Here is a 27,094-nt window from a genome sequence, read left to right as displayed (position 1 = left end):
TGTTCAGTGAATATAGTCCTCTTAGGGATATAACTTCATTTTATTCATATATCATGTTAGTTCATAGCCAAGTAAAAGGGTGTTTTAGTATGTGGACAGATCCATTTATCTGAACATACAAAAAGTAATTTGAGGCAAATGGGGGGAATTTATAATGTAAATTTTTAAAAAATTTTTAAGACATTTGATACCAAGTGATAAAATGATGCCTACCAGCTAAACTTTATTTTTAGCATAGGAAAATGAAGAAATCAAAATCAAGTATACCTTCCCTATTCCAGACTGTCACTTTGTGGGGCACCGACCCCCAATGGCTGGTCACGCCACCTCAGTGATGTTTTCTCAGTGTGTTAGAGGTAGGGCTGTGGGTCTGTAAGAAACTAGGACTGAGGTTAGAGGAGAATCAACCACCGGATAATACCTGTGAAAGGAAACAATACTGTGAAAAAGGAATTTGCAATTTAAGATCCTGGTACAACATTTGAGGGTGTAGAGCTAATGTTATAATACTTCTTTTATTAGATGGTCCACCTTACTTCAAAAATCTTGTGCTTAAAGAAAAGATAATCTGTTCCTGGGTATTTATTTGTGTTCATAGTTCATGAACAATTTGAGGTAGTTGATAAACACATGTACAACTGCACAATTAAAAGTTGAATCACAGAGTAAATTAGGAAAAACACAAGGGAAATAGAAACATAATTTTACCTGAAACCCAGGATATATCAGAGGTTTAGATATAGTCTGATATTGTGTTCTGAGTTTTCTGGCAGCCAAGGAAAAAATGAGAAAAATGAATGATGGTTTCCATTATCTGATAGAGGTGTTCCATCAGTTTCTCAACACTGACGATAAATACGTTCGCACCCCCATATACGGACCAGCGGGGATCCAAGGTCACTCACCATTCTGTGCGCTGGAACGACCAGGCCTCTCATGCAGCTAATCAGTATAACAAACACTTATCCTCAGAAACGTTGTTAGTATCTAGACACATGAATCTGACTTCTCTTCTTCCCACCTGAGGTTTTATGTTATTGGCATATAAGTATGACAAAAACACCGTGGACTTTGCAATCAGGGCCAGAAATAATTCTCCTGTTATGAACCAAAGTACTAACGCAGTCTATTCTGTATGTGGGGAGTATGACCTCTTCCTCTGGACCCGTGGTCACATGGCCTTGCACATGGCCCAGGGAATTCTGCTCCTCTGAGTGCATGCAACTTTTCTTGCCGTACTTGTGGGTAGCTAGAGACATTCTTATATCTCGAACGTGGGTCCAACTACAGGGCTTCCTTTGCAGATGGGAAAACTCACTCTTGGTCATCCTAAGGGGGTTTTCCAAAGTCTTAGCCGCCTGAGTTCAGGAACAGGAGCTTCCTGAGCTCCCTCGGCTCTCCTCCCAACCATGTCCTCTCCTAGAGCACAAGCACTGTGACCTGTTAGCGTTGATGATACCCATGGGTGTAAAGCAAGTAGCTGCCCACACGTCCGCAGCTATTCCTACAGTGGGTAGGTGGCAGGAGAAAATGGAATGCCTGGAAGGCACACACTTGGAATTCAAGAAGTTGCTGGCCTGTAGCTCTGTTGGCAAGGAAGGGTCCGGGCCAGGTGGAGAGCGTGTAGACCCAGACTAAAGCCCGTGGTGCGGTGTGAGCGACGCCGCAGGGCAGGGCATCCGTGGGTGCTGAGCCAGACCCCCAAGCTGGGGGGAGTGCCACAGGCTAGGCCGTGAGGCCACAGGATTTTCTGGGGATGTGCCCCGAATCAAGGATGGAGATCTTGAGGAAGGGTGGAGACACAGTGACAGGAAGCCCCACGTATCACTCTTTATCTAAAATCATTTTAGCAGTTCAACTAGCTGATATAAAGAGATGTCGTTATTAATCCAGAGCATTGCATGAACTAAGATATGAGCAAAATGCCAAATGTCAAAGCATTGTTTGTGTCAAAGACAAAGTAAATCAATGTTTAGAAAGGGGTAGATCTCTATAAAGTAAATTTATCCCCAAAATAGTGGCCAGTTTACTGTTCTTAGAGTTTAAATATTTTTCCCAATACCAATTAGAAATAGGAATAATAAAAATTTATTAATATCTATTACAGAGTTAATACTAAACCATGTATAAGAGTTTGGATTTTAGCCTGTTTTATAATAGCTATACACGTACTGGAACATTTGAAATTATTGGATTTGCTTACTTCTTTCTGAATAGTGATTTTTGCATAAGCCTCTACTGGGAGAAAGAGAGAGAGAGAGATGGAGGAAGTCCTTAACGTAGATTCATTCTTCACTCATCTGTTTTGTCATCCCTCCGGATTTATTTCTGAAATTTAATGGATTTCATTTATATTTACCCTTCACTTCAGTTTTTGAAATTACGTGTTTGTTGAGCAAAAGGTTCTGATGGAAGTTTGACCTGAAATTTAGCTTCAGAATCTTGCCCGCTCAACAAGCACCCAAAAGCTAGGTGATGGGTTTTGGTATTCTATTTAAATCCTCCCAATTTAGAAAATCCAGAGTCAAATCAATTGATCTTGAAACTTTCAAATTAAAAGCTCCAAATGGTAGCTTTTCTTTTTTATTAGAAAATTATTGGATTCTCTTTGGCTTATTGTACACATTCCTTATTCAGATTTTCTCCCATTTCATATACCTTTGCACTCACCAGTGTGACTGTCATGGCGGCAGCCGGGGGTGAATAATTGCCTGTCTTCACGGGAGCTTGTTCTGGAGCTGAAGTCGAGGGCTTGCTTCCTGATGTATGCATGCCTCATTTGGATTCTGCCAACAGCCTAGGGGCTGTATTATTCATGCCTTGACAGAGAGCACTCACTAAAAGCCTTGGAACAGAGCCAGGTACTGGCGAGAGATAGTGGAGCATTGCAACGTGCAACTGAGAGGAGCATCTATAATCCAAAAAAAAAAAAAAAAAAAAGGAAAAAGAAGAAGAAACAGGGAGGAAGGCAGAGAAACAGGGATCCCTGTACCTCCCTTTTACCAGTTTTATATTGATAGAAATTTCATTTGCATTAAAATAAAGTACCCTAAAATAATTGCATTTTTTCCTAACTACGCTTGAAAGTTTAACACAATTTTCCACATTTAATTGCAAAGCTGATTTTAATTAGTAAGGCCCTGCATGTGAAAAATGAAGATTCGCTTGGGTGCGTGGAACACACTGCAGTGTTTGCTGGATGCTCTAATTAATGTATGGCTGATGTACAACCGGGTGCACTGTGGGATGTTTATGAAAAATTCTGTGCACGAAGCCACTCAGCCGGTCTATCTGTGTTTTACTTCATGAACCCACAAGAATAAATAACTCCTCCCTTGTTCTTTATGAGACATCATTGTGCCTGCCATCACCCCATCCGTGAACTTTATGGCATGCCTGTCCTTTCTACTATTTGTCACTGGCATTATAAATCAGAAGTTTGGGGATATATATTTTAACATCAATTTGATGGCTTTTGCAGTTGCACATGGAGCAAACATTTTGAGATCTAGAGACTTCTACGTATGAAGTAGAATCAGAGCAAGTGGGTTCCCAGACTCGTCATTCACAGCTGATTATTAATCGAATATGTGCAAACACACAAAATTCAGGCACAGTCTTTTCAGACTGATGTGGTTCTTAACCTTTATGTCACAATACATCCTTTTTTTGGGGAAAAAGAAAAAAAAAAGAAGTTGCCTCCCCATTATCCTGAAAAAACAGTTTGCCTGCTGCTGGTCTGCAGGACATCTGCCCAGATGCAAGGTCTCCGGCCCTCGCCTCGTCCGTTACATACGCCAGAGCACAGCGTGACTGATTCAGTGTGTTTAAAACTGAAAAACAAAACATATCATGCATTGCAGGGCATATCTTTGATGCTGACAAACCTAAATAAGTTTCAAATAATTCCATATTCAAAGAGAAGGTACGTGGGCATTTTCTGGTACTGTCAGGAAGCCTAAACCAGGAAGCATATGTACGGAGACTCCGTAACATTCACCATCGGTATTGGCCAAGTCTAGATTTAGCAATTATAGTCTTGGTCTCATTTCTTGGCTCATGATTAAAATCTATAAACATGGCTTTGCAACATCCACAGAATATTCATCGGAAATTGGTGTGTACACAGCTATTGTCTTGGGTTTACCCCCTGAAACACCCACAGTTCCGTTCTGACCGCCACCATCTGTGTTGGGATGATGGCAAATACAAGGCAGCCGCTTTCTAGGTGGGACATGTGGAGCGGTGGGTTCCTGAGGTGGTGAAGGAGGAGGTCAGAGGGGCTGAGCTGCAGGAGGACCCACAGTGCGCCACGGGTGTGACCACCAGTCCTCAGCTGCAGGTGGCAGCTCTTCCTCCAGGGACAGGAGAGGCCGATGCCGGGCTCCCAGTGCGGCAGGGTGTGTGTTCCCCAAGTGAGGGAGTGAGGGCAGTGGCAGAGGGTGGGGGCTTGGGGTGGGGAAGGCCCCTCGCCAGATTCCAGTGCACTCAGGAGAGGGTTCCAGGAGGAGCTCCCAGCTCCCAGAGTCGGTATCACAACTGATGATTTTGTAGGAACCCCCTGGTGGGCAGCCCTGTGCCCCATGCTCGAGGGCGTTCACGCTGTTGTCATCTACGCCCGCACTTCCAGGACCCTTGCGAGAGCTGACACCGGAAACAATCACTTCTCCTGCTTCTCTGCCTCATGTCCTGAAGAGAAAATGGTGCTTCAAATATTAGACCCCAAAATATGATTGCAACCCCAAACTCCAGCAAGACACTCTTCCTGCCTGAATTACTAACAGATGGGGGAAAGTGCTCGCTTGGCCCTAACGTTGCTCGGATTCAATGAGATTGTAGGGCTTTCATCTGAAGAGTTTCTGTGTGACTAAGGATGTTGCCAGCTACCGGTGAAAACCCACCTCCAACAGGCTTAAAAGTGCAGAATTAATTGTCTCACCAGGAGCCTGACTCGGGGGCTTTTGCTCCATCATCCGGCGCCTCTGCTGCAAAGCTCTCGGCTCTCGTGTGCTTCCGCAACACAGGACAGAAGAGGCAGGAGGAGTCCTTCCTAGAAACTCGCAAAAAGCAAGGCGGAGCTCTTCGGGAGCTGCCAACACCATCCTCTCGGCTCTCATGCTCCATGTGGGACCTCGGCCGTCCCCGAGCCATCCCTGACCAGCACACATGACCGTCCTCATGACTGTCCAGCCCATCCCGGAGCCAGAGGCTGGGTCAGCTTCCCCTGAGGCAAGGGTTCTCAACGTAGGGCTCCATAACCTGGAACATCAGTATCACCTGGGAACTTTCTAGAAAGGCAAATGCTTGGGCCCCACCCCAGACCTGGTGAATTAGTCACTGTGGGGTGGGGCCCAGCACTCGGTTTTTGCTACCTCCCCAGGAGATTCTCATGCTCCCTGAGTTTGAGAACCACCTCAGGAACAGGTGTGTGTGTGTGTGTGTGTGTGTGTGTGTGTGTGCGCGCAAAAGACAGATAACTGGTCAGATGGAGTTTGCAGGTAATGGGGAAGTGTCTAGCAAGAGCGTGTATGAATCTGAAAGCCAAACCAAACAAGCTTGGGTTGATAACAGAAACCTTGCTCCAAAGACCCTAAGTGCCAGAAGCTACCTTAACACCTCAGTTCCGGTCTCAGCTCCCTGGTGGTGGGAGACCCAGGAACGTCTGGTCACAAAGTATAGACTTGGGCAGACACCGCAGGACAACCTGGCGTTCCACCACACAGACTTCAGTCCTGTCTGTGACCGTGATGTGTTTCCAGAGTTTCCCAAGAACCGAAGGAAGTGGGCTGTCCCCCTGCAGCCCCCAGCCATGACCCTGGTAGGGCCTCCACCAGCTTCACTCCCGGCTGTCCTGTGTCCGAGGAGGGTGACATCTAACTACCTGAGGACAGCCATCCTCCATTTTGCTCTCTCCCCTCTGTGGAGTCATGACTGACCATCAGGGACACACTGAACACCACACTGTGGCCTGATTGGGACGGGGTCAGGGAGGAGCAGGCAGCTCCCCCAGGCTCAGCCCTGCCCCCAGTTGGGATCCCCCCCACAGAGCACACAGGTGGGGTCCAGAGGTCCTGGGCTGCTTGGAGCCCCCAGCTGGCCCTACCCGTGAGTGTGCCCTGGGCCAGGGCGCCGTCTGAGAGTCGCCACCACAGAGAGGCCAGTGGGCGGTTTCTGCCCCACAGCCTCGGCCTGAGAGGAGGGAAGTGCCCGGGCAGGCGAGCTGGGAGGAAGTGTGGACGAGCCCTGGAGACTGTGTGGAGCCTGGGGAGGCGCTCGTCTTCCTCACTCAGAGGGGCCTGCCTGGACCCCGTGAGTCTCCAAGAGCCTTGCGGGCCCCAGAATGGACCCCCAAGGCAAACGCACCTTCCCTTCCTGCTAACGGAAGGCACTGCGCTCCGCTTGTATAATTCAACAGATTTTAAAAGACCCACTCACTGTAATTTAGTAGCCACCCTGCAGGCCGTGAATATCATCTAATGTTAAATTCGACATCGCCAGAGGTATGCTTCACGTACAAGTGGATGCATTTCCTAAAACTCCAGGGAGAGAGAGGGGGAAATGAGCATCTTGGAAGAAATTCCATTCGTAAATAATGCATAATGATTCAGGGATGCGCTCCAACAGCTCTGTGAGCCCCTCAGCCAGTCCTACGGCTCATGAACGGAGTGTATCTGAGCCCCCCTGAGAGCAGGTGGGCAGGACAGGGGGAGGGAGCGGGCTACAGCGGTGCTGTCTGGCCCTCTGGCGAGCCGCTGAGCTGACAGGACAGGGAGGCCGAGGCCACCATCTGGGGAAGGGTCGACCAGATGGCAGTCCTGGGGCAGAGGTCTCAGCCGTGCTCTGTGCTCACTCAGTGTGGTGGATGCATCCAGAACCTGCTCACATGCAGGCCTGGCCCATCACTGAGACAGCAGCTTCTTGGCACGGGGTCTAGGAACAGAGACTCCATCCTGGCGGGGACGCATATGGGCACAGGCCCCTCCTTGTCTGCTCATTTCACCCCCTCCTGGTGGGGGCACAGGGATAAGGCAGCGGGGGTGGGTGCAGATGCGGGCGGGTGGAGGGACGGGGGTGGGTCACAGCATGGGTGCAGACGTGGTTGGCTCTGACATGACGTGGCTCATGGGTAGGACACAGGGTGACGGTACTGCTCGCTGCCAAGGAGGGTCTTAGCCAGCAGGCATCAGGGACACCGCTCTCGCCCCTTCTCCCTTCCCCAGGGGAGCCCTTCTGTGGGCCTCGTCATCCCTGTAATAGTGACAACAATACCAGTAGGACTATGTGAAGCACTTGACAGTTTGCAAATCCTGGGCCCTGGGGTAGTGGCACCAGCCACCACAGGCCAGTCCTCCTGGGCTGCTGTCCACGCCCAGGCAGTGTCCTCTCCCCTCCAGCCCCTGCCCCCTCCCGCCCGCCGCGCAGAAAGCCCCACTCCTTACTGCAAGGGGCTGTGTGGGCTCTGCGCGTCGAAGGAGGCGAGCATGGTTTTCATCACGGGCACTTCTTAAATTAACCTGGACTAACTTCTAATAAACAAAAATAAGGGGGTTCTGGTGCAGGCAGAGGAGAGGAGGATTTGGGGTGGGCTTCAGCACTCAGTCGCTCCGGTCCCTGCCGGGGTCCACCCGCGGGGTGGACCATGCAGGGACATGGGGACGCTAGCCACCGATGAGCCGAGAAGGGGGGAAAGCCTGTGCACGGGCAGGAGCTCAGCAATCTTTGAAAGGCGCAGAACTTGGAAGATAAAGAGGAGTTTGCTTTTCAAATGCTTTCGACTGACTCTCGACTGACCCTCCCCGGGGGCTTTTATTCACCAGCAAGGCCCAAGGAAATACTGCGGGGGTCACAGGCGACTTAGAGCAGCCGCGGGAAATCTCGTCTTCTTCACTGACGACTGAAGATGAAGGGAAGAGAAGTGCTCGTGGAAGCGGGGACGGCCCTCTGTGGACGCTGACAGCCCCGTGTGCCCAGGACGTCCCTAACCACTGCTGCTCGGCTTATTCTTTAATTTTGATGCATTTTTGTTGTTTTTCCAAATCAGTCTCAGAGCTTAAATTTGTATGTCTTTTTTTATTTTTACGTAGCATTGTAACATGAGCCTTTTCCTATGTCATTAAAGATTTTTACTTCAGTGTTCGTGGCTGTAATTGATGCAGCTCTACTCTGATGGTTGGACAGGACTTAGTTTTTGGAACTTTTTCGTGTTATACATAATGTATGATAAGTATCTGCAGATAGCTTTTTATGACTTTGATTCTTTCACTGGTGTGCCTTGTCATAAGGAGAAGCCTAGCATTGAAGAACAGGAGAATGTGATTTTAAGTTTCTTTCAGCAGAAGGAATCTGTGTACATTCCCCCCAGCAGAACAGAAGGATGCCCTTGTTATCCCATTGCAGAGAATAGGGAATATACTTGTTTCTAAAGTACTTCCTTATTGGAAAAAGAATTTTATCATTTGTAAAAGGATCGTTTTTTTTTTTTTAAAGATTGTGATTTTCAACAATGCCTTTTCCATAAAATTCTGAAAGATGTCAAGGTTAGCATTGGAAGCCACGGCTTCCTCTTCCCAGAGAATGCTCCCCTCCGGTGTTTGGGTGAGCTGCCCCCCGGGGCCCACCCTCCCTCTCACAGCCAGGAGGTGGATTTTCCACAGCTGAACAAAAGCAGAGGGGCTGGTGCTTCGTGCCAGGCAGAAAAGGGACCACACCTTCTCCTCTGTCATGGCCACCTGGCTCACCCCGCCCTGCCACCTGCCCAGCCTTGAATTCCAAGCATGGGGAGCAGGGGAGGAGCCAGGTGGCCAGACCAAAGCCTGAAGCAGAAGTGTGTCTGTGCAGGGACAGAGCACATGAGAAAGTGGGAGGTCACCTTGCTCTCCCTCCACCTTGCCCATGGGAGTGTCCACGGCCATCACTGTGGTGGCCCTGGGGTTCTTGGCAGAGCCTTTCCTCTGAGTCCTGTGTCTGCCACCCTGGAAACAGCCCCATGCCCCGCTCGGGTCTATGTCCCCATCAGCTGACAAGGGACCAGGATCTCCAGGCCCCACATCAACGCGGGTGTGTTTGAACTTTAATTGGTGAGGACACCCAGATGCGTTCCTTTTGCCTCATGATCTGTCATGTCTCTTCATGATTTAACTTGAGGAGGAGAAGAGAATCTTCTTCTTGTCACCAGCTAGAATGCCATGAGACAGCCCCCGAAATTGTCCCAGCTTCATTTGTCCGCGGAAAGGAAAGAGCAGGGCGTGAGCCCAGTCCCTCGCTGCCCCGTGTCTGTCTCCGCGAGTGGTGCTGCCAACCATCTCCCCACAAAACACTCCGAGCTTGGGGCAACCCAGCAGAGAGCGACCCTGTCACTCCATGCATTTTGGACACATTCTGGTCAAACTTAGTCCTTCAAAATCTGAAGAAGCTGATCGCCGGCGTGTGATGCAGATCCTGGGGTGCTCCTGCTTCCTGCCGGCCACTATGGGCTTTGGGACGCCCTCCATCTCTTCGCATAGACAGAGCTGCTGATGACGGGAAGACTGCTTAATTCCTTCTTCTGGAAACGGAGGGAATGTGAGAGCCCACCATGTTTCCCATCCCAGTTGCTGGAGAAAAGCTGTAAGCTAGCAGTGTGCCCAGCATGGTGACTGTCCAGAGAACACGCTGAGGGCGACTTAGCGCAGGCCTGCCCGCCTCCGCGGCCCTGGACCTCAGCCTCCTTGAGAGCACGGATTGTGCCTTGGGCACCTGCTCTGAGTGTTGAGTGCGATGTGGACTTTGTAGGCCGTCACCAGAGGACCCCGGGCTCAGTCTCTGTCCTGATGCCCTGAGAATTATCATCAGGGATAATTCCTTCATGCCGACTGTTTTTTTTATCCTTTTATCACTGAAAAACGTATCACAATTCAGAATAGATCTAGTTAATTCAGATCTTTAAATTACAAAATTGTAGCTTTTTTCCCCCTGAAAATAAGAAACCCTGTAGAGTACTTTGGGAGCATTTTCATAGATTACTTTTTTCCATTGCCAGAGTTCTGGGTTTGAACATCATACAAAAATGTCTTTAGGTTTAAAAAGGGCACAAAGCATGGTGACCTTAATCTAAGAAATGGCTTGGACACGGAATTCCAGATTTGACATTTTGGAAAATGCAAGTTGGGAGACTTCTTTTTTTTTTGGTCCCAGCTTTGGCTCCAACTACCAGAAGGATCTGGAACAATTCACTCCACCCCCTGTCGATGCGAGACAGGGATGGACACCAAACTTCTGGCTGGGTCCACATCTGCATCACCCCTGCAGGAGGACGCCTCACTTTCGGCAAGCGCCTGTCCACCGAGCCTCTGACGAGCGGATTCCTCCCTGCGTGTGAAGAACAGCACTTGCGTCCGTGTTCCTGCAGCTCCTGCCAGTGTGTACGATCCCTTCCCACATGGACATCCTCAGCCCCCCGAAGTGGATGGACCGTCTCCCTCACTGCCTTGCTGTGCGGCCCCTCACAGCGCCGGCTCGCGGTGCCCACTCCGTAAACACCCACCCGAAGGCCACGCTACCTGTGAAATAGAAGGGCTCTCAATGGGAAAATGATGGAAAAATAGAACAATCTGTGAACAGTTGGGGTTCGGGTTCGTTCTGCCTCAGTTTCCCATGGAGGAGGCTTCTGGGTCGCCATCTCATATCTGTGGCCTCCGCACCGTGTGTCAGGAGCTGCTGTGTGTGGAGGAGCGTATCACAGGGAGCAAGTGTTTCTCCCCAGAGGACCAGTAGCTCTCTGCAGAAACACACAGATGGCCCGATGTCCCAAGTGCCCTGAGGGAGTTACATCGGGGCACAGTGGGACAGAGGAGGAACAAGGCCACATCCCGCTGGGCTGGCCAGTCCTCTCGAGGGGGAGCCTCCCACTGGCCTGTGAGGGGGCCTGTGGGGCATGGGATGGAGGGAGGACGTGGGACAGGCCTGGCACAGGGGCAGAGCCTCACGCTGTCATCCGTCAGCCAGTCGGCAAAGCCAGCCATTCAGCCCCTGCAGCGAGACCGCCTTGCGCTAAGTGCTGAGCTGGCCGTGGTGACGGATGCATCCCTGGCCACCAGGATGGCCGGGTTCTTCCCATGCCTGAGTGCAGATCGGACTGCAGGAGTCGCCAGGGCCGCAGGCAGGGCCGTGGGGGTGGGTGTCGGCCTGCAAGGGGGCTGGCGGGGCCGGTCGGACCGGTGGGGCCGGTGGGCAGGGAGCCCAGGGAGGACAGAAAAGCAAGCTCCCCACCGGGACCGCGGCAGCCCCCATGGCAGAGGCTGGGTGCTGGAGGACAGCCGGGGAGGGCGAGGCTGCGGAAGGTCCTCCCGCGTGCAGACAGGGTCAGGGTGGCGAGCAGGGCACGAGCAGACCTTGTGGGCCACGGCCTGCGTGCGAGGGGCAGGGAGGGAGGTGAAGGAGCCGGAGGCCCCGTGGTAGGCCGATCGCCGCAGGAGGTGGCAGAAGCACCTCTGGGGCCCAGGGGAGCCGCAGAATCCCAGCCTGGGGTAGGGGCGGGGTGGAGGGAGGAGGAGAGCCTGCAGATGTCCGGGAGGACAGTGGGATGCAAGCCAGAGAGCAGGGTCCAGTGTGGCCTCCGCCCAGCAGTTCTCAGACGCGCCGCTCAGGACCAGCTCGGGAACCAGGGCAGGTGCAAGGGCCAGGGTGCGTGTCTGCCTTTCACTTGGCAGTTCTGCTTTCACTTCAAACCACCTCTGGGTGCACCTGCAGCCTGGTGTCCCCCTCCGTGCGCGAGAAGGTTCTCCTGTAACTGGAGGCAGGGGAGCTCAGGTGCTCGCAGGACTCGCTCAGGCCCCAGGGACAGGAATCGGTGCGCTGGCCACCAGCTCCGTCCTCCCCACCACGCCCTGTCCGTCTCCTCGTGCCTTTGTTTCCAGCTTGGCGCAGATCTCGTCCTTCCACTCAGGGCTGGCACACAGAACCCAGACGCAGGCCAAGAAAATGAGCCATTTATGAGGGTCCTTCCCGAATGAGCGGAAGCCGAGATGCCACACGCAGCCAGCCCCTCACTGGCCCAGCTGCGGTTTCAAGCTTAGCAAGTGTGATCTGTGGTCAGATACGTGAGGTCAGATGCCTCCTTTTGTGGCAGATCTTTCCAGTTTCTAACACTGACTAGTTTCTGTGGCACTTGGGCGTTTTCCAGAAGCAAAGTAGGCAAGCGTATCCGGGGGCAGGGGTCCTGCTCCTCCGGAGGCCCCTCTGCTCCCTGACGTGCAGCACGGCCGCTGCCCTCTCGGCTGGCAGAACCTGACCCCAGGTCGCCCCGCCAGGTAAGCCCACGGAGCTGCCAGCAGGAGAATTCCCGCCAGCCTGCTCAGCACAGAGCACGCTGGCCTGTCTGTTGGCGGCTTACGTTTTTCCGTCACGTCGCCACGGAAGGACTAGAAATAGTAAAGCCCACACGGTTCTCAGCTCTGCAGTGAGAAATCATTTCTATACAAGAGTCCTTTTAGGAGAAACAGGATTACTCTGGGCGGCCAGTCTCCCCCCGAAGGCTGACCTCCCTGGAGGTGGGATGCCCGCCGTCCTGGAGTCTGAGTCAGAGCACCCAGGGGGCACCCTTCCTCAGTGAGCCCTGGGCCCGGCCTCCACCGGGACCATTCTGCTCCTGAGACCATGCAGTGGGCAGGCAGACTGCCAGGTGGCCAGTCCCCTCTTGTCTCGCCAGACCCAGCCTGCAGATGGCAAAGCCCTCGGCCCACAGAGGCCGGGAAGTGGGCAGGAGCAGGGTTGTCTGAGTTCAGGCTTCTCCCAAAGGGCTTGCAGCTAGTTCTGGGCCACACCGTGCTGCCTGTGGCCCCCCAAAGCCCACGGGCACGTTATTTGGAAGCAGCAGCTCTGAAATGGCCTGTAGAATCTGGCCTTTTCGTTTTGGGTTCTGGTTGTTTGTTTTTCCGTCAATGAGACAATATGACACCATGGACTTTTCTTGCCATCGCTCCAGCACTGGGGAATGAACATTCCCCATGCAGACCCACACTGTACACACTGGCCCTTCCCCATTTCTGTTTAGTGTCTGGTAGTCTAAATTTTGGAGACTGTTATTTCAATAAAACACGTGAGGAACCCCGTGGCAATAGGAACTGTTCAAGGAAACACCACAGGATCCAAGAAGGAAGGGGCCTGAGCCATCGGGCAGGTTGCCGAGCCTCCCAACCCCTTCCCCCAGTAAAAGTCTCCCTGGGAACAAGGACGTCCCTGTTCCGTCACCTCGGTTCTTCCAGGGGCCCCTGAGACACCTGGTCCGTGGTCCTTCATTCCAGGCCTTTGAAGGCGCCGAGGGTCGGAGTGGCACCGCCGTCTTTGCAGACGAGAAACCCGAGACCCATATTTTGGAGCGACCCCCACAAGGGCCTACAATACGTGAAGAAGCTTCCAGACCAGCCCTCTGGTCCCACAGCAGTGTTCATTTCCTGAGCAAAACGTCTGAGAACCTTGGCTTTTATATAACTAATTTATCTTTCTACTCTTAGGGAAGAGAGGTAGGCAGTTTGGGGGAAGAAACTAGTAGAAAAACATTCTTGTCCATTTAGGATTATTAAATGTGGAGACAGATTTGAGAGCCATGTGGCGGTATTGTGTACCGTAAGCTGTACCACGTCGGAGTCTGGTGACAGCGCCCATCTGGGGTCTGCGTGTACCGGCTCTTCCTCTCCAGGGCCCTGCAGGTTTTCAGCAGGATGTGAAAGAACCACCACTGCCTTTCTTACAAAAAGAAAGAAGTTCTACAACTCAGCTGTTACCCTAACGCAATGAACACAGCAGGTCTGGCTGGCTGTCTGAAGATGCCTCCAGGAGCTGTCCCTTTTCCACGGGCAAAGTGATAGGGCCCACGAGGAAGCCTCAGTACCTTGTTAGCGCTGTGTGGGGGGCCCGTGGGGAGGGTTAGCGCCTTTCCACCAAATCATCTCGTCTCCAACTGCCAATGAGCCAAGTGCTCATTAACACAAACTGAAGTAGATAAACCACGCCAAGGACCTGCCGCGTGGCGGGTGCGGCCTGGAAGAGGGTCTTTCTCCTTGTTGCCCAAAGACCTGAGCAGCTTCCAGGCCATGCGGAGAGAGGTGAGGACCTCCTGCTGGGAGGTTACTTAGAGGCAGAGCAGAGCAGGCTCACACACGCGCACACACACTGGGACCTCACAGCCAAGCAAGACTCCCGGGGTATCACACCTCAATAAAGCAGTGTGCTCGCGCCACGCAGCACGCCTCCCCTCGACCCCAGCCACACCTGCTGCATCCCTTCCGACTGGGAATCCTAAAGGGCCACAGCCAGCATTGCAGCCACACTGGGCACGCTCCTGCCCCCCTGAGGACACCTGCCTGCTCACAAAGACAAACGAGCTGGAGAGAGATGGGACGGAGATGCCACCTTCACAGACTCCAGGAGAGATCCTGACGGGAGGAGCATGGTGGATGTTCCGAATCTGTGCTCAAAGCACCTTTCCCATGAGCTGTCACTCCACCTCATTTGAAACAAACAGGGCAACCCCTGCTGCTTTTCCCCAGACTCTGGGAGAATCACCTGTTGTACATGAGGGGAGCCTGCAGCAAGGAAGTCTAGCCTGTCTTGTCACCCGAGTTTAGGGGAAAGAGCAGACAGTCCTAGGGAGAGTGGAGACCCACAGCCGTGAGGGTCATGCTCCGGGACAGTGTGTGCCGGGTGCTGGGTCATGAGCGGGGCAGCGAGCATGATGAGGAGGTCTGTGGTGGGCTTCCTTGGGACCAGCGTCTCTAATGGACACTGGAAAGTAAATAAGAAATAAGCATAGCTGGTCCAGCTGAGATATTACCCAAACACGGGGTGGGAAGCCCCGGAGGCGGATAGATCTGCTTGTAAGGTTACGTTCGACAAAAGTGTGCAAGCACAACACCTTGTAACGAACCATTGCCACAGAAATGAGAATCAGGGCCACGTTATGAAGAAAACATTTTTACTCCTCTTTATAATGGCCAGATTTTAAGGCTCATTATTTGTAGCCTGATGCCCATTAAACTGGGGAGCAGCTTTGAAAATCTATGTGGAGTAAGAGCTTATATATTTTGCTTGCAACAGCTTATTAGAAAATGCATATTTAAGAAGCTTTACTATTTTATCAAAGGCATATTTTGCCTGGAGTGTGTGTGTGTGTGTGTGTGTGTGTGTGTGTGTGTGTGTGCATAAAATGTTGAATATCTAATAAATATATGAGCTACGGATGTTCAAATGCATCACCTCCATCCCCAAACTAAACCTGTCAACGTCTCAATCCTTCAACTATACCGGAATTTTAAATACTACACAATTGAATGATTTCCTACTGACCATATAAAGACAAAGTACCGTGTCCTAGAGCTCCTGATGAAGAAGAGTAGGAAATCTTTAGCTTTTTGTTTTACGGATTTTCTTGTATATTTGCCCCCAGCACAAACACATAAGTCGCTTGCTTCTTGGTTCTTCTTGCTCATCTGCCTCACTACAGGTCTGGGGCCCGTGCTGGCGTACACTCAGCAGCTGGGACGGCGTTGCCCTGGGGTGAGGTATGTCAGGGTGCTAAGAGTTCCTGCAGCATGAAGAGTTACCGCGGCATCAGCACCAGGTGCAGTGATCCCTCCCTAAGGATGCAGTCACAGTTGCTGCCTCAGAAGCACTCCGTCTCTTCGTCTGGACTGCATGCAGACCAGGTGGTCTCGACTGCTAGTGTTAAATGTGGCCGAGTGGTCTTCGGAGCAGGAGTGTTGGTGTCCACTTGGAAACGTTCAGAAAGACGAATTTATCGACAGCATAGCCCACAACGGTGTTTGCTTGCGCAGTTCTCTCCCAGGGCTCGCTCCTCTAGCTAATATGGACAGGAGGCGAGAGCAGCCATGCATGCAGGCTTGCAGGTTAGGGACAGGCTCGCAGTGTGGGTGCTTTCGGGCTGCTGATCACTTCGACCTTTACTCTGCCTGACAGAGAGGTGCCTGCTTAGCAGACAGAAGTCTGGTCTGATGCTGACCCATGCGCTGAGCCCGTGCACATCACTTAATCTCTCTGGCCTCAATTTCTTCATTTTCTAGCTGAGAAGATGGACTCAGTGATTTCCAAGGCTCCTACCTCCTCCGGACTTCACTGCTCCGAGGGAATTGTCATTGTCACACGGGGCACAGGCCCATAAGGGACTGGCCACTTCGGGAAACCTTGTTAACCACTTGAGACTTTTAGCTAAAATAGAGTCTCTGTGTTTTTATATAGCAGTTTCATTTTCTAATCTTACTGCCAAGAGGTAGCTTGGTTCTTGGGATAATTTTATCCTAACGTTCTCAACATTCTAGTCTCATAAATGGCAAAGATAGTAAATGTTGTTTTGTGCAGGAGGAGGAGACAGCATGCATTTCTTTGAAAGCCAGACGCTGGTGGAATCAAGCCTAAAGACTGGTGGGCCCACACCAAAAGTGCCAATAATATTGATCAATAGGACGGATGTATCAAATACCCACTCCATCATTTGGCACAGTGGGGATTTAGGATAATTGGCTATAAGGCACAGTCCCTAAGCCAAAGAGAAAACAGTTGAATTGAGATGATAAGAGAAACGCCTCTCCAGAAGTCAAGCTCACAGTAAGGTAGGGTTTGCAAAGTTGGTGCTAAGTATCTAATGGGGCAGAGTTCTTAAAAGTAGAGGATCCTGAATTCAGGGCTGGTCAGGAGTGACTTTATGAGAAGGTAGAACTTGACATCTATCACCAAGGGTCAGGACAGAGAACGGTCATGGGTGGGCGGGGGATTGTAGGAGAGAGGCAGAGGGACGGGTAGCCACCACGAGGGCTCCAGGTCATGCTGTGGGAACTAAAATCATATAGGGAGGAGAGTCACATTTTCCAAGTTCTTTAAAAGGCAGTAGACAATGTCCAAATTCAAGAAAGAGTCGAACACACTTATTACCTGGTGCTGCCTTGAAGAACTCCCTAAAATGACGGCCAAGAGGCTGGTTCTCAAAGGCGAAGGGACACTGGGAAAAACAATGGGGGAGGGGAGACAGCAACAGAGTTCTGGAAGCAGCAGGGCTGAGAGTTGAGGACTGTCTGATCCGGCAGACGCCCTGCCCCCCAACAATAGCGTCATCGTGGGTGCCCTGGGGAGACCTGAACTCTGGAACCCCCTGAAGCTCTAGACCTGGCGGCACCAGCACTTCTGACGATGGATCAACAGCCGGGAAACTGGCTTCATGTGTGTGTAGAGGCAGACCCCCCAGTCTACGGCTCCAGACCCTGAGCCAGATGAAGCAACCCTCTTTCACCCCAGAGATGTAATACGCTGAACGAAGTGCTCTCTGGAGAGAATGAAGCATGGGGTTTGTCACTGGGTCCCTGGAGGTTGAGGGCAGACAGGAGGGCTGGGTGGGCATCTGTGCCCGGAATGTCCAGACCCGAGTGTCTCCACACTAGATTCCAAGCGTGTCATATGCTGGGGAGAAACCGTGCTTTACTGCTGGATGACCAGACGGAGCAGCCTGGTCAGGCCGCACCTGACGCCCAGTCACCGCGGTCCTGCCCTGCGCACGGGGGGCATCCAGAGATGAGACATGGGGAAAAGACTCTAAACAAAATAGCAGAAAACAACCTGGAGAAAGCAGAGATTATGTAAAAAGAAGAAAATCCTCCCCCCAAAATGTAATATTGTCAAAGAAATAGAAAGATAGTTACTTAGAAAACAATTAGGACCTCAAAGAAATTTAGAAAAAATGAAAAATAGCAAGAAATAAAAACTCAAGTCTTGAAGGTAAAGTCAAAGCAATCTCTCAGTTAGAGGACAAAACTCTGGGGGAAAACAGAAAAGATAAGACCATACAAGAGGCAACTCCCGAAACACAGCATCCAGATTCTAGAAATCAGGGACCAGAGGAAACGATGAGGATAAAATAGCGCTAGAAGCAAATGCAGAATTTCTCTGAACCGACTGCAGATCAGCCCAGCCCTCCAAGCTCACGGCACAGGATGTGGACATGTGCCCCAATCAGAGGGACCGGCAAGGAACCACAGAAACCCCCCAGTGTCATACGTGGACCAAAACTCATAACAGCACCGGACTTTGTGACCGGTCACCAAGAACTGGACACGAGGGAGGAAGCGGCGCACGTACCCAGCAAGCGCAGTGCTGGTTAGAATCTTTCCCCCGGGCAGGCGGCCATGATGGACAGGACAGTGCGGGGACACCTTCACACACGCAGTCTCCCACATGTCCCCCTCACATGCCCTTCCTCGTGAGCGCCGGGGGGAGGTGCCGCACCCACACAAGTGGCTGCAGAGGACGGAGAGCTCGGGTCCGGAGAGTGGTGGATCCAGCGCAGGTCCCGTGAGGGGGTGGTGGGGTGACGGGTTTCCCAGGTGGATGGGCGCCTAGGGACAGACACTTGGAGCAGCGAGGCAGAGGCTCCTTCAGGACGACACGGGTGGAGTCCTCGTGGGCTGGAGTTCCTGCAGAGTTGGACGCCCCCGCGGGGGGTTTGGGACTCATGATGAGACGCGCAGCCTGAGATGCATCCAGGCACACGGATCACCAGTGTTGTCTGTGTCCGTGTCGGTCAAACGCCGCTCACAGCCCTCCCCGCGTGTGGGAGGGTGTCGGCCTCTTTCATCTGTGGAGACCTGGCCCGTCCTTCCCCCAGGGGCAGCCACGCTGCTCGCGGTCTGTCTGTCTGTCTTTCTCCTGCCCCACCCCGGCTGTGGTGCCCCATTGCCCCCATCGGGCAACTGTCCGCTCCTGTGCTGGGAGGTCAGGGGCTGTGTCTGCGAGGCTCTGTGAAGCATGTTCTTAACTGTGGACAAAGGAGCCACTCGGCCTCACTCATTCAGAAGAATGTAATTTTTGCTGACTATAGGTTAGACACTGGAAAAACAGATACCTTCTAGTTTGAATGGATCCTTACAGTAGCCCAGTAAGTAGGGCAGGTTTCACTTGTCTTTAGAATTCAGAAGGGCAAGACATGGGGGCAAGGAAATGTCAAGTACTCTGTTCTGTGTTACTCAGCCGTGTGGCCTTCAGCAAGTCGCTGGAAACCTCCGTCCCTTAGAAAGGGAATTAGAATCATTTCTATTGCATGGAGTCGTTGTGAGGGTTTGTGGATCAATATCTGTGAAGACGTACAAAGACAGCAAGAAACTGCTCCGTGAGCTGTGGCATTCTCCCAGAGCCGGGTTTAGAACTCAGGGCTCCAGAATCCTGTCCAGATATTATTTACGTTATTCCAAATAATGATTCTAACCGCGGCACAGCAGAGGCTCTTCAAGCAGTACAAGAGAGGTATCATCCATGGTCCGTGAGGGAAGAGATGACCCAGAGAGCCTGCAAGTCCGTGACCCGGTCTGGCCGCCTGCCTCGTGGGCCCTGCCTCTCTCGCTGACGCCCTCAGGAAGAGCTGGAGCAGGAACACGCCTCCAAATCAGTCTTTCGGTTCCTGAGACCTTATCCTCTGTTTATATTAAAATTAGATAAATGAAAACGTCAAGTGAGAGACCATTAAAAAATAGTATAGCAAGCAGCCTGGAGAGCGTGTAAGACATGATATTTTAAATGTAAGTGTGCACTGAGGGCAAAGAACCAATTTTCTAGAATGACCTGATACGAAAGACTCAAGATCGCTTAAATCAAGTTAACACCAAAAGGACTGTAAAAGCTGCCCCGACTGAGAGGAACTTTAGGCCTCGGGGCGGCACAGTAACGCTCAGGACATGTGCCAGCTGAGAGAAAACTGCAGCCGGTTCAACGCAGGTCTTCCCTCTGCAACTTCCAGGAGCTTCGGTCGGTGAGGCTGAAACAGGCGCTCTGCGGTTTCAGCTGTGTGGAAAAAGTAGAAAGCGCATCTGTTGTAATCTTCAAATGTTGCCTATTTTATAAAGGGCTGGAGTGGAGGAGTGGGTACAGGAGGTTAGGAGCTGTCCATACCCCACAGACGAGGATTTGGCACCCGGCCACCGCCACACGACGGAGGTGTGCAGAGGCTCGTCGCCGCACCTGCCGACGTGTGCGGGGAGCTCTGCGCGGAGGAATCTCCAGGGCTCACTGAAGGCTCCCCTGCTGGTATCGGCCTGGACCTTCGCGGTAGATTGGTCTGACGTTGCTACTTTGACAGAACACACTCCCTTCGGTGACTGGAGGAGAACGAGCTTTCTTGAAGTCAGAGTTCTGGAATCTTCCAAAGCTCTGCCCTTCCTGTGCCGTTCTCCTCTTCGTCCTGCAGTTTCTCCTGTCCTCTCCCTCAGGTGCGCGTTCTGCAAATACCCGCCGAGCACCCACTGTGGCTCAGACCCGCCCACTGAACTGGTGGTGGTGGTGGAAATCACCAATATGCTAGCCACTCACCACCTGTGGCTACCGGACACTTGAAATGTGACTAGCATGACTGAGGAGTTAATTTTTTAAATTTTCTTTAATTTTAATTAAATAGCTACACATGACTAGCAGCTGAACTGAACCAGACACTCCAGCTCTAAAATGTGACAAGCTGTTAAACACCGGCTGTTTTCTCAGTCTCTTGAAGGAGAACCCATAATCACACCAGAACGGAGTAAGTGCTTTCATTTTTGATAAATGGAGAAAACTATGGTCTGTTCATTCAACAAATACTCCTTGACCACCGGCCATCAGCAAGGCTGCACTGTTCCCCATGGGAAATACACAGCTAGGGGAGGCTGACTGTCCTACCGAGAGGAGCAGAACTGGGGACTGAAGCAATGACCCCAGACACTCAGCTGAGCTCAGGTGCTCCCGCATATGCGGGAGGTGTGGGGGGCGCCAGCCACACACCTGCCTCGTCCGTTTACCTGGAGCTTCACCTTGGTGTCAGCTTCCCAGTTATTCCTAGACTCCACCGTGCATTCCGTGTGTTTTCTGTAAAGTGGAGACATTCCAAGATTGTGGGTTTCTATTGTCTGCTTAGAAAGACTCGTATGTGCTGGTAGCAGTGAGCCTAGATGAATCTGAGTGGGACACAGTTGTGAAGCACGCTGACTTGTACAGTCCCTGGATTGGTAGCACCAGCCATGGAGAGGAGGCAGCACCCGCTCTTCATGGGTGTGCGGATTCTCTGCTCCCAGGCGGCTGGCCACCTCATCAGCAGACAGGGTATGCACAGAACGTGGGTTCCGGAGGACCCACACTCCTCAGACTCACACTGCAGAATTGTCCTCCAAGGCCGCGCTCTGAAATAGTCCGAACCCCTGGGTCTCATAGACCAGGAGGCCTCGGTGGACTCAAGCAGGTTCTTGATCCACCTGCTGTCTGACACATGAATAAAATCTCCCTTTCGGGCTTGGATTTTGCTCCCAAATGTAAAGTAGGCACACGGAGCTGGTGGCCAGTGAGACTGGATCCGATAGGAAAGGGGCAAACGGAATGTGTTTGCAGTAAGTGTGTGACATGATTTACCGTTAATGGACACAGGGAAAGACTTTGAGCATCAAGCCATGCGAATTAGCAGTAGGTACTGGATGTTTGAGGTCAGCTAACTCCAACAGTACGAAGTTTAATTGAAATGGTTTCCAAAATCATAAATAGAAACAGAGTAGGAGATGATAGAATTTATACTTCATAGGAGCAATAAGGAGATCACTTAGGAATTTTGAATGCTTTGAAACTGTAGCACAGTCAAGGGACCGGCAACACTTTCATTACACAGATAGGTAAACTGAGGCCCAGCCAGTGTCCAGGAGCCCATCCAGGCGTTAACAGAGCTGAGCCAGGAATGCAGGGCTCTGGACGTGCTCTTCCCTCCATGTTGTTACCCTGTCTGCCAAATGTGTCATGTGCTGACACCGGAACCCACTAGGTGAGGCTCAGGCTCAGGCGGTGACTGGCAGACACCCACGCTTCTCCCACCATCTGACTCAGCGATGTTTCTACTCTCCCTCCTTTCCTCCCCGCCCCCACTCCCCTGGCTCGCCACCGCAAAGGGCTCAAGCGGACAGGGAGCCGTGGTAGGCAGCAGGAGATGGGAAAATGAACCAGAGCAGGAGGGGTCGGACAGGCCATCTTCCAGAATCCCAGCGGCCTGTCTATCCAGAGCAAAGTCCAGTTCTGTGAACTTCTAATTGCAGCCTCTGTTTTAAGGATAATCTGCACACTCCTCCCCAGCCATTTAAGGTCTGAGCCACAAGTGGGCCCTCTGGAGATCTCGGGCAGCTAAGTGTGTGCGGATGGGAGGGGAGATAAAACAGGAATCCCAGCCGTGGTGCTGGCTTATCCGTCTGAAGGAGTCTCCCATTGCCAGCTGGGGTGGAGCATTTTGAGGAGCATCATTGAAGAGCATAGAGTTGGCTGGTTGTACATCACTTCCTAGCAATCTAGATGAGTCTGATGGTCAACGGGAGGCCTGGTGTTCTGTTTTGGTGGGCGCCTGCTGTGCAGGTAACCCTGATGCAGAACAGAGCTCCTGATGGGCAGGTACCAGCAGACATCATGACCTGGACACTTTGGGCCGACTCTGCAAGGGCAAGGGCACTTACTGCTAAGTCTTCATTTGGACAAACACAGACTGGGCACATCAGCAGTCTCCTCACCAGGGCCATCTCCCCAGAAGCCTGAGTGGTGTGGAGCTTGGGCTCGACTCGCTGTCAGGTGGTCATTCAGCACGAGGGGGTGGACAGCAAGGCAGGGGGAGCCAGTTCTCCAAGGTGCTGCCATGTGTGTCTGAGGCCCCTGACTCAGTCTCCCCCGTGCGTGGAGTCACACAAAAGAAAGCTCAGAACTCTGTTTATTTCATCTTAGAAATGCTATATAGACCAATATGTATTCTCTTCAGGTTTTTTCTGGTTATACTAAGTATTATTCTTGTTTTGATTATTACGTTTCTAAGAAATGCTAAGTTTCAAAAGGCAGGTGACCAATCATCCCAGGTTTTGGAGGTGGTGGAGTCTCAGCAGTCACCCAGTGGCCCTCACTTTACGGATGAAGAAAGGGACACCCACACTGAAGAAGGGACTGACCACAGTCACACGCTAGGATGGGCATGAAGTCCCTCAACTCTGGGCACCAATGCATGCCAGTGTCCTCCAGGGGATCCGACGAATCATGTCATTTTTACTGGAGTATGAAATGCACCCAAGCAACCAGAAGAAATCATTTTCTAAGACATGAAATCATTACCATTCCCTTTCATTCCCGGTCTGAATTGTCTGGGAAGTGTTGATAGGGGTGACAAACAGCACCATAGGAAGTGTCCAAACTGTGCGGAGGGACAAGCCTGCTGGATTGCTGGCTTCCTGAGCAGGAAGGCAAGTCGCGATGATGATCTAAGAGCAGTCACCATGTTTCACTGGGTCCCGTGTAGGCTCCAGGCACTGCACTAACATTTTCCTTCCATCCCTAAAGCAAAAGCGTGCAAGATGCTCAGTTACAGCTGGGGACCCTGAAGTACAAAGTCGAGTATCTGTCCACCCCCTCACTCTGTGAGACCTGCCACAGCAGCTCAAACGCATCATAGTCTAAACAGAATCCTCCTACGTGCGCATCCCTCCCCTCCACCGTGGGTCTAACTCGCTCCTCTTCTCACTGCTGGGGGCCCCAGAGCCCATCAAGGACTTGAGTGTCCGGCGGAGGCTCTTAGGACACTCAGCCGACACCAGGTTGGCACAGTGACTGCCTCTCCTACCCTCTCCCATGCCCCTCCCGGGGTTGAGACACGTCTCCGAGTCCCCCGGGTGGTCTGCCGCGTCCAACCTCGCGCCCACACCTGCCACCTTCCCGCCAGCCCCACCGTCACATTTTCTAAACACCCACGTTTGGTTTTTATGTCTGTTTTCTGCACTGATCATACTCTTTCTTATGTTCACATCTTTGCAAAGTCTCTGTTTTGCTTGAAATGCATTTAAATAGCTCCATGCATCCCCTTTGAAAGTCCCCCAGCCTCATCCTTTTGGGGCAAGTCCTAGCTCCCTTGACCCACTGTCTCTCCCTCTTTTTTCGTAATGTAGCGCCCTTGGCATGCCTTTATCACAGCACCATCACACGCCATCCGTTCATTCGACAACCCTTTCCTGCGTGCCCATGCATGAGGTACTCAGTGCATGCGTAAACCACACTGAACGCTTCCAACATGGTCTCACTCGCACCTGTCTACGTTTGTGTCCTTCCCCTCTGAGTCTGGCGGGGCCCAGGGTCCAGCACCAGGGAGATTCTGAAAATGTGTCCATATGAGACTGGATAAACATTCCACATTTCAGGTCCAAAAACAAAGTAATCAGAGTCCTACTGACTTTTCGTCAGTCATGGGGATCACACATCTCATTTTAGACAAAAGGAACATCTGTCTTTGTGCCTCCGTGTCTTCCCCCCTTGTTCCCCTGTGGCGGCCGTAGCCGAGAGCCCCGCGTCGCTCTTTGATGGCCTTAGCCGAGAGCCCCGCGTCACTCTGTGGCGGCCGTAGCCGAGAGCCCCGCGTCGCTCTGTGGCGGCCGTGAGCAAGAGCCCTGCGTCGCTCTTTGACGGCCTTAGCCGAGAGCCCCGTGTCACTCTGTGGCGGCCATAGCCGAGAGCCCCACGTCGCTCTGTGGCGGCCGTGAATGAGAGCCCCGCGTCTCTCTGTGGCGGCCGTGAGCGAGAGCCCTGCGTCGCTCTATGATGGCCGTGAGCGAGAGCCCTGCGTCACTCTTTGACAGCCTTAGCCGAGAGCCCCGCGTCACTCTGTGGCGGCCGTAGCCGAGAGCCCTGCGTCGCTCTGTGATGGCCGTGAGCAAGAGCCCTGCATCGCTCTGTGGCGGCTGTAGCCGAGAGCCCCGCGTCGCTCTGTGACGGCCGTGAGCGAGAGCCCCGCGTCACTCTGTGGCGGCCGTAGCCGAGAGCTGGGAGGGGGACCGGTGTGGCGGTGGCGGGGCATGCTCGTGGGTGTGCTCAGACCCTCCTGCAGCGCGTGGGTGGCGCTCGCGCTGAGCCTTAGCTGGGCCAGGGTTCCTGGTGCTCTAACCTCCGAAGACCGTGACACCGACATGTCTCTCTCTCTCTCTCCGCAGTGTGTACGGCTGCCCCTTGGCTAAAAAAAGAAAAACACAGGACAAGCAGCCCCAGGAACCCGCTGCGAAGCGGAAGCCGTTTGCCGTGAAGGCCGACAGCTCCTCGGTGGATGAGTGCTACGAGAGTGAGGGCTCCGAGGACGTGGACGAGAAGGAGGAGGAGGAGGAGGACGAGTTCTCGGACGACGAGGACGAGCCCCGCGAGGAGGAGGAGGAGGACGAGGAGGGCGACCGCGAGGACGAGGAGGAGCTCGAGGAGGAGGAGGAGGACGAGGACGAGGACGGGGAGGACGTGGAGGAGGAGGAGGAGGACGAGGAGGAGGAGGAGGACGAGGAGGAGGAGGACAACGGTAATCCTTAGCGTAGTAGCGCGCCCAGCGGTGAGGGGCCGTGCGCCGACGCACAGCTCCCGGTGTGCCCCTCGGGACGTGTCCCGATTTCTCACGAAATAAGCCTGCCTGGTCCAGGCTGAAATGAATCTCGATTCGTGTGCCCTTAGCTCCAGTCGGAAAGCGTTCCTCCCCTCGTCCGCCGGCGGCGGGGGCCGTGTCGCGCGCGCACAGACGGCCGCGCTGTTCACCCAGCACGCGTCTGACCAGCCACTTTACCCAGAACCTCGGGGCGGCACCTGGCCTTCCCCTCACGTGTTCTGGGGTACTCTGCCCGGGGCATCCTGGGTCAGCCCGAGTGGCGGGGGTGGGGCGGGCAGCTGCTCGCCTCCCGGGGCCGAAAGCTCGGCAAGACGCCAGGCACTGACGGGCATGTCAGTCCTGCCCATTGGTGGCCAGAGCTGTGCCTTTGTCAGAGATCGGGGCGGGAGGGAGTGTTGCTGAAATGGAGTAGTTTATCGACGTGCCGCCTGCTTCGTACCTGAGAACCGTGCTTCTGACCCGGGCTGTCCCACGCGGTGAGCGAGACACACGTGGGGAGCCGTGGGGCACAGGCTGGCCACCACGCTTTGGGCAACAGATCTAAGGCTGATTTGTTTTTACAGCCAGTTTTCTCGTGGTGTCAGACTCACAAATATGATTGGAAAGATAACCGCTTCCTAAAAGTCATTTCTTTTCTAGAAAAAGGTGGGAGTTTTCTGAAGAATCTAGACTTAGTCTTTATTGCCTCGGAGTTTGCCTCAGAGAAGTGCCAAATGTGTTTAAAAGCAAAGGGAGTATGTTCTCTTATGCTTCCTCCTTGGGCTCAAAGCTCTTCAAAACTCTGAGTTCTGGGAGAGCTAATTTCTCGATACAAAGGACAGACGCTTCGGCCAGTGCAGAGAGCCATTCTAGATGGGGCAGGTGTGAGGCTGCTTGTTGCTAATCCTGTGTGGAGCACATAAATTAACGTTCCTCCGTGGGGAACCTAAATTTTATGATTGTTGGAGCAGGTCGAGGTCACCGTTCCGTTCACGCAGGTACGCACACATGTCCATACACACCCGCGTGCATATGTGTGTGCACACAGATCTCATACATCAAAGTGCGGGGTCCCCACACTGCTCCCCTGTCGTGACATTGAGAGCGTCGAGACTGTGTGAGACAGTCCGGTGATGCGCATCAGAGCACACACACGTAGGCACCACCAGCTCCATTGCATGGACCGTGGGCCCACACCCCCGTGTCACTGACTAGACGGAGCTGCATGCTGAGAACCACAGGCAGTACCTTCCTGTAACGCAGTGTGGAACCTTGGGAAGTAGACCCATTTGGCAAATTGCCTGTGAACACTTTCCTAATGTGTGCAGTTTGGGGCAAAGTCATTAACTTCTGAAGCTGGTTCCTGGTTTATCACCTGACCGTAGCTTCTTATAAAGATGGTGTGGGCAGTATCGCTCCTCCAGATGCCCGTTCTGTGCTCGGACAGAAGCGGGCAGCACTGCTCAAAGCATGGGTGGTTGTGTGCCCTGGGCTCTGGTAGGACACGTTTGCAAATGTGCAAAATTTAACCGAGGGTCTTAACCACATTTTAGGTTCTGCTCTTCATTTGCTAGAATTAAACTTTCAGTTTTAGTTGACTTAGGCTAATATTTTTTAAACAATCTACTTTTAAAGTACAAACTGACATAAATTGAGGAAGCAGAGACTTAATGAAATAGCTTTAGAATGCAACTAGATACGGTT

General features: G+C 52.5%; 1 protein-coding gene across 6 annotated transcripts in view; it reads left to right on the top strand.

The window, feature by feature from the left end:
* MYT1L (myelin transcription factor 1 like) overlaps positions 1-27,094 on the top strand; it is a 136,824-nt gene that overhangs the window by 3,995 nt on the left and 105,735 nt on the right. For all 6 annotated transcript variants that reach the window (XM_028099522.2, XM_028099521.1, XM_088026154.1 and 3 more), the window contains exon 4: positions 24,981-25,330. In XM_028099522.2, the coding sequence (XP_027955323.1) occupies positions 24,981-25,330 (350 nt within the window). The remainder of the gene's footprint in view (positions 1-24,980; positions 25,331-27,094) is intronic.

Source organism: Eumetopias jubatus, unplaced genomic scaffold (assembly GCF_037043125.1).
Source record: "Eumetopias jubatus isolate StellerSeaLion01/CBP00866 unplaced genomic scaffold, mEumJub1_p1.0 scaffold_9, whole genome shotgun sequence".
Classification (NCBI taxonomy): domain Eukaryota; kingdom Metazoa; phylum Chordata; class Mammalia; order Carnivora; family Otariidae; genus Eumetopias; species Eumetopias jubatus.
Note: the sequence above shows the minus strand (reverse complement) of the source record. Positions and strands in the feature narration are given on the sequence as shown.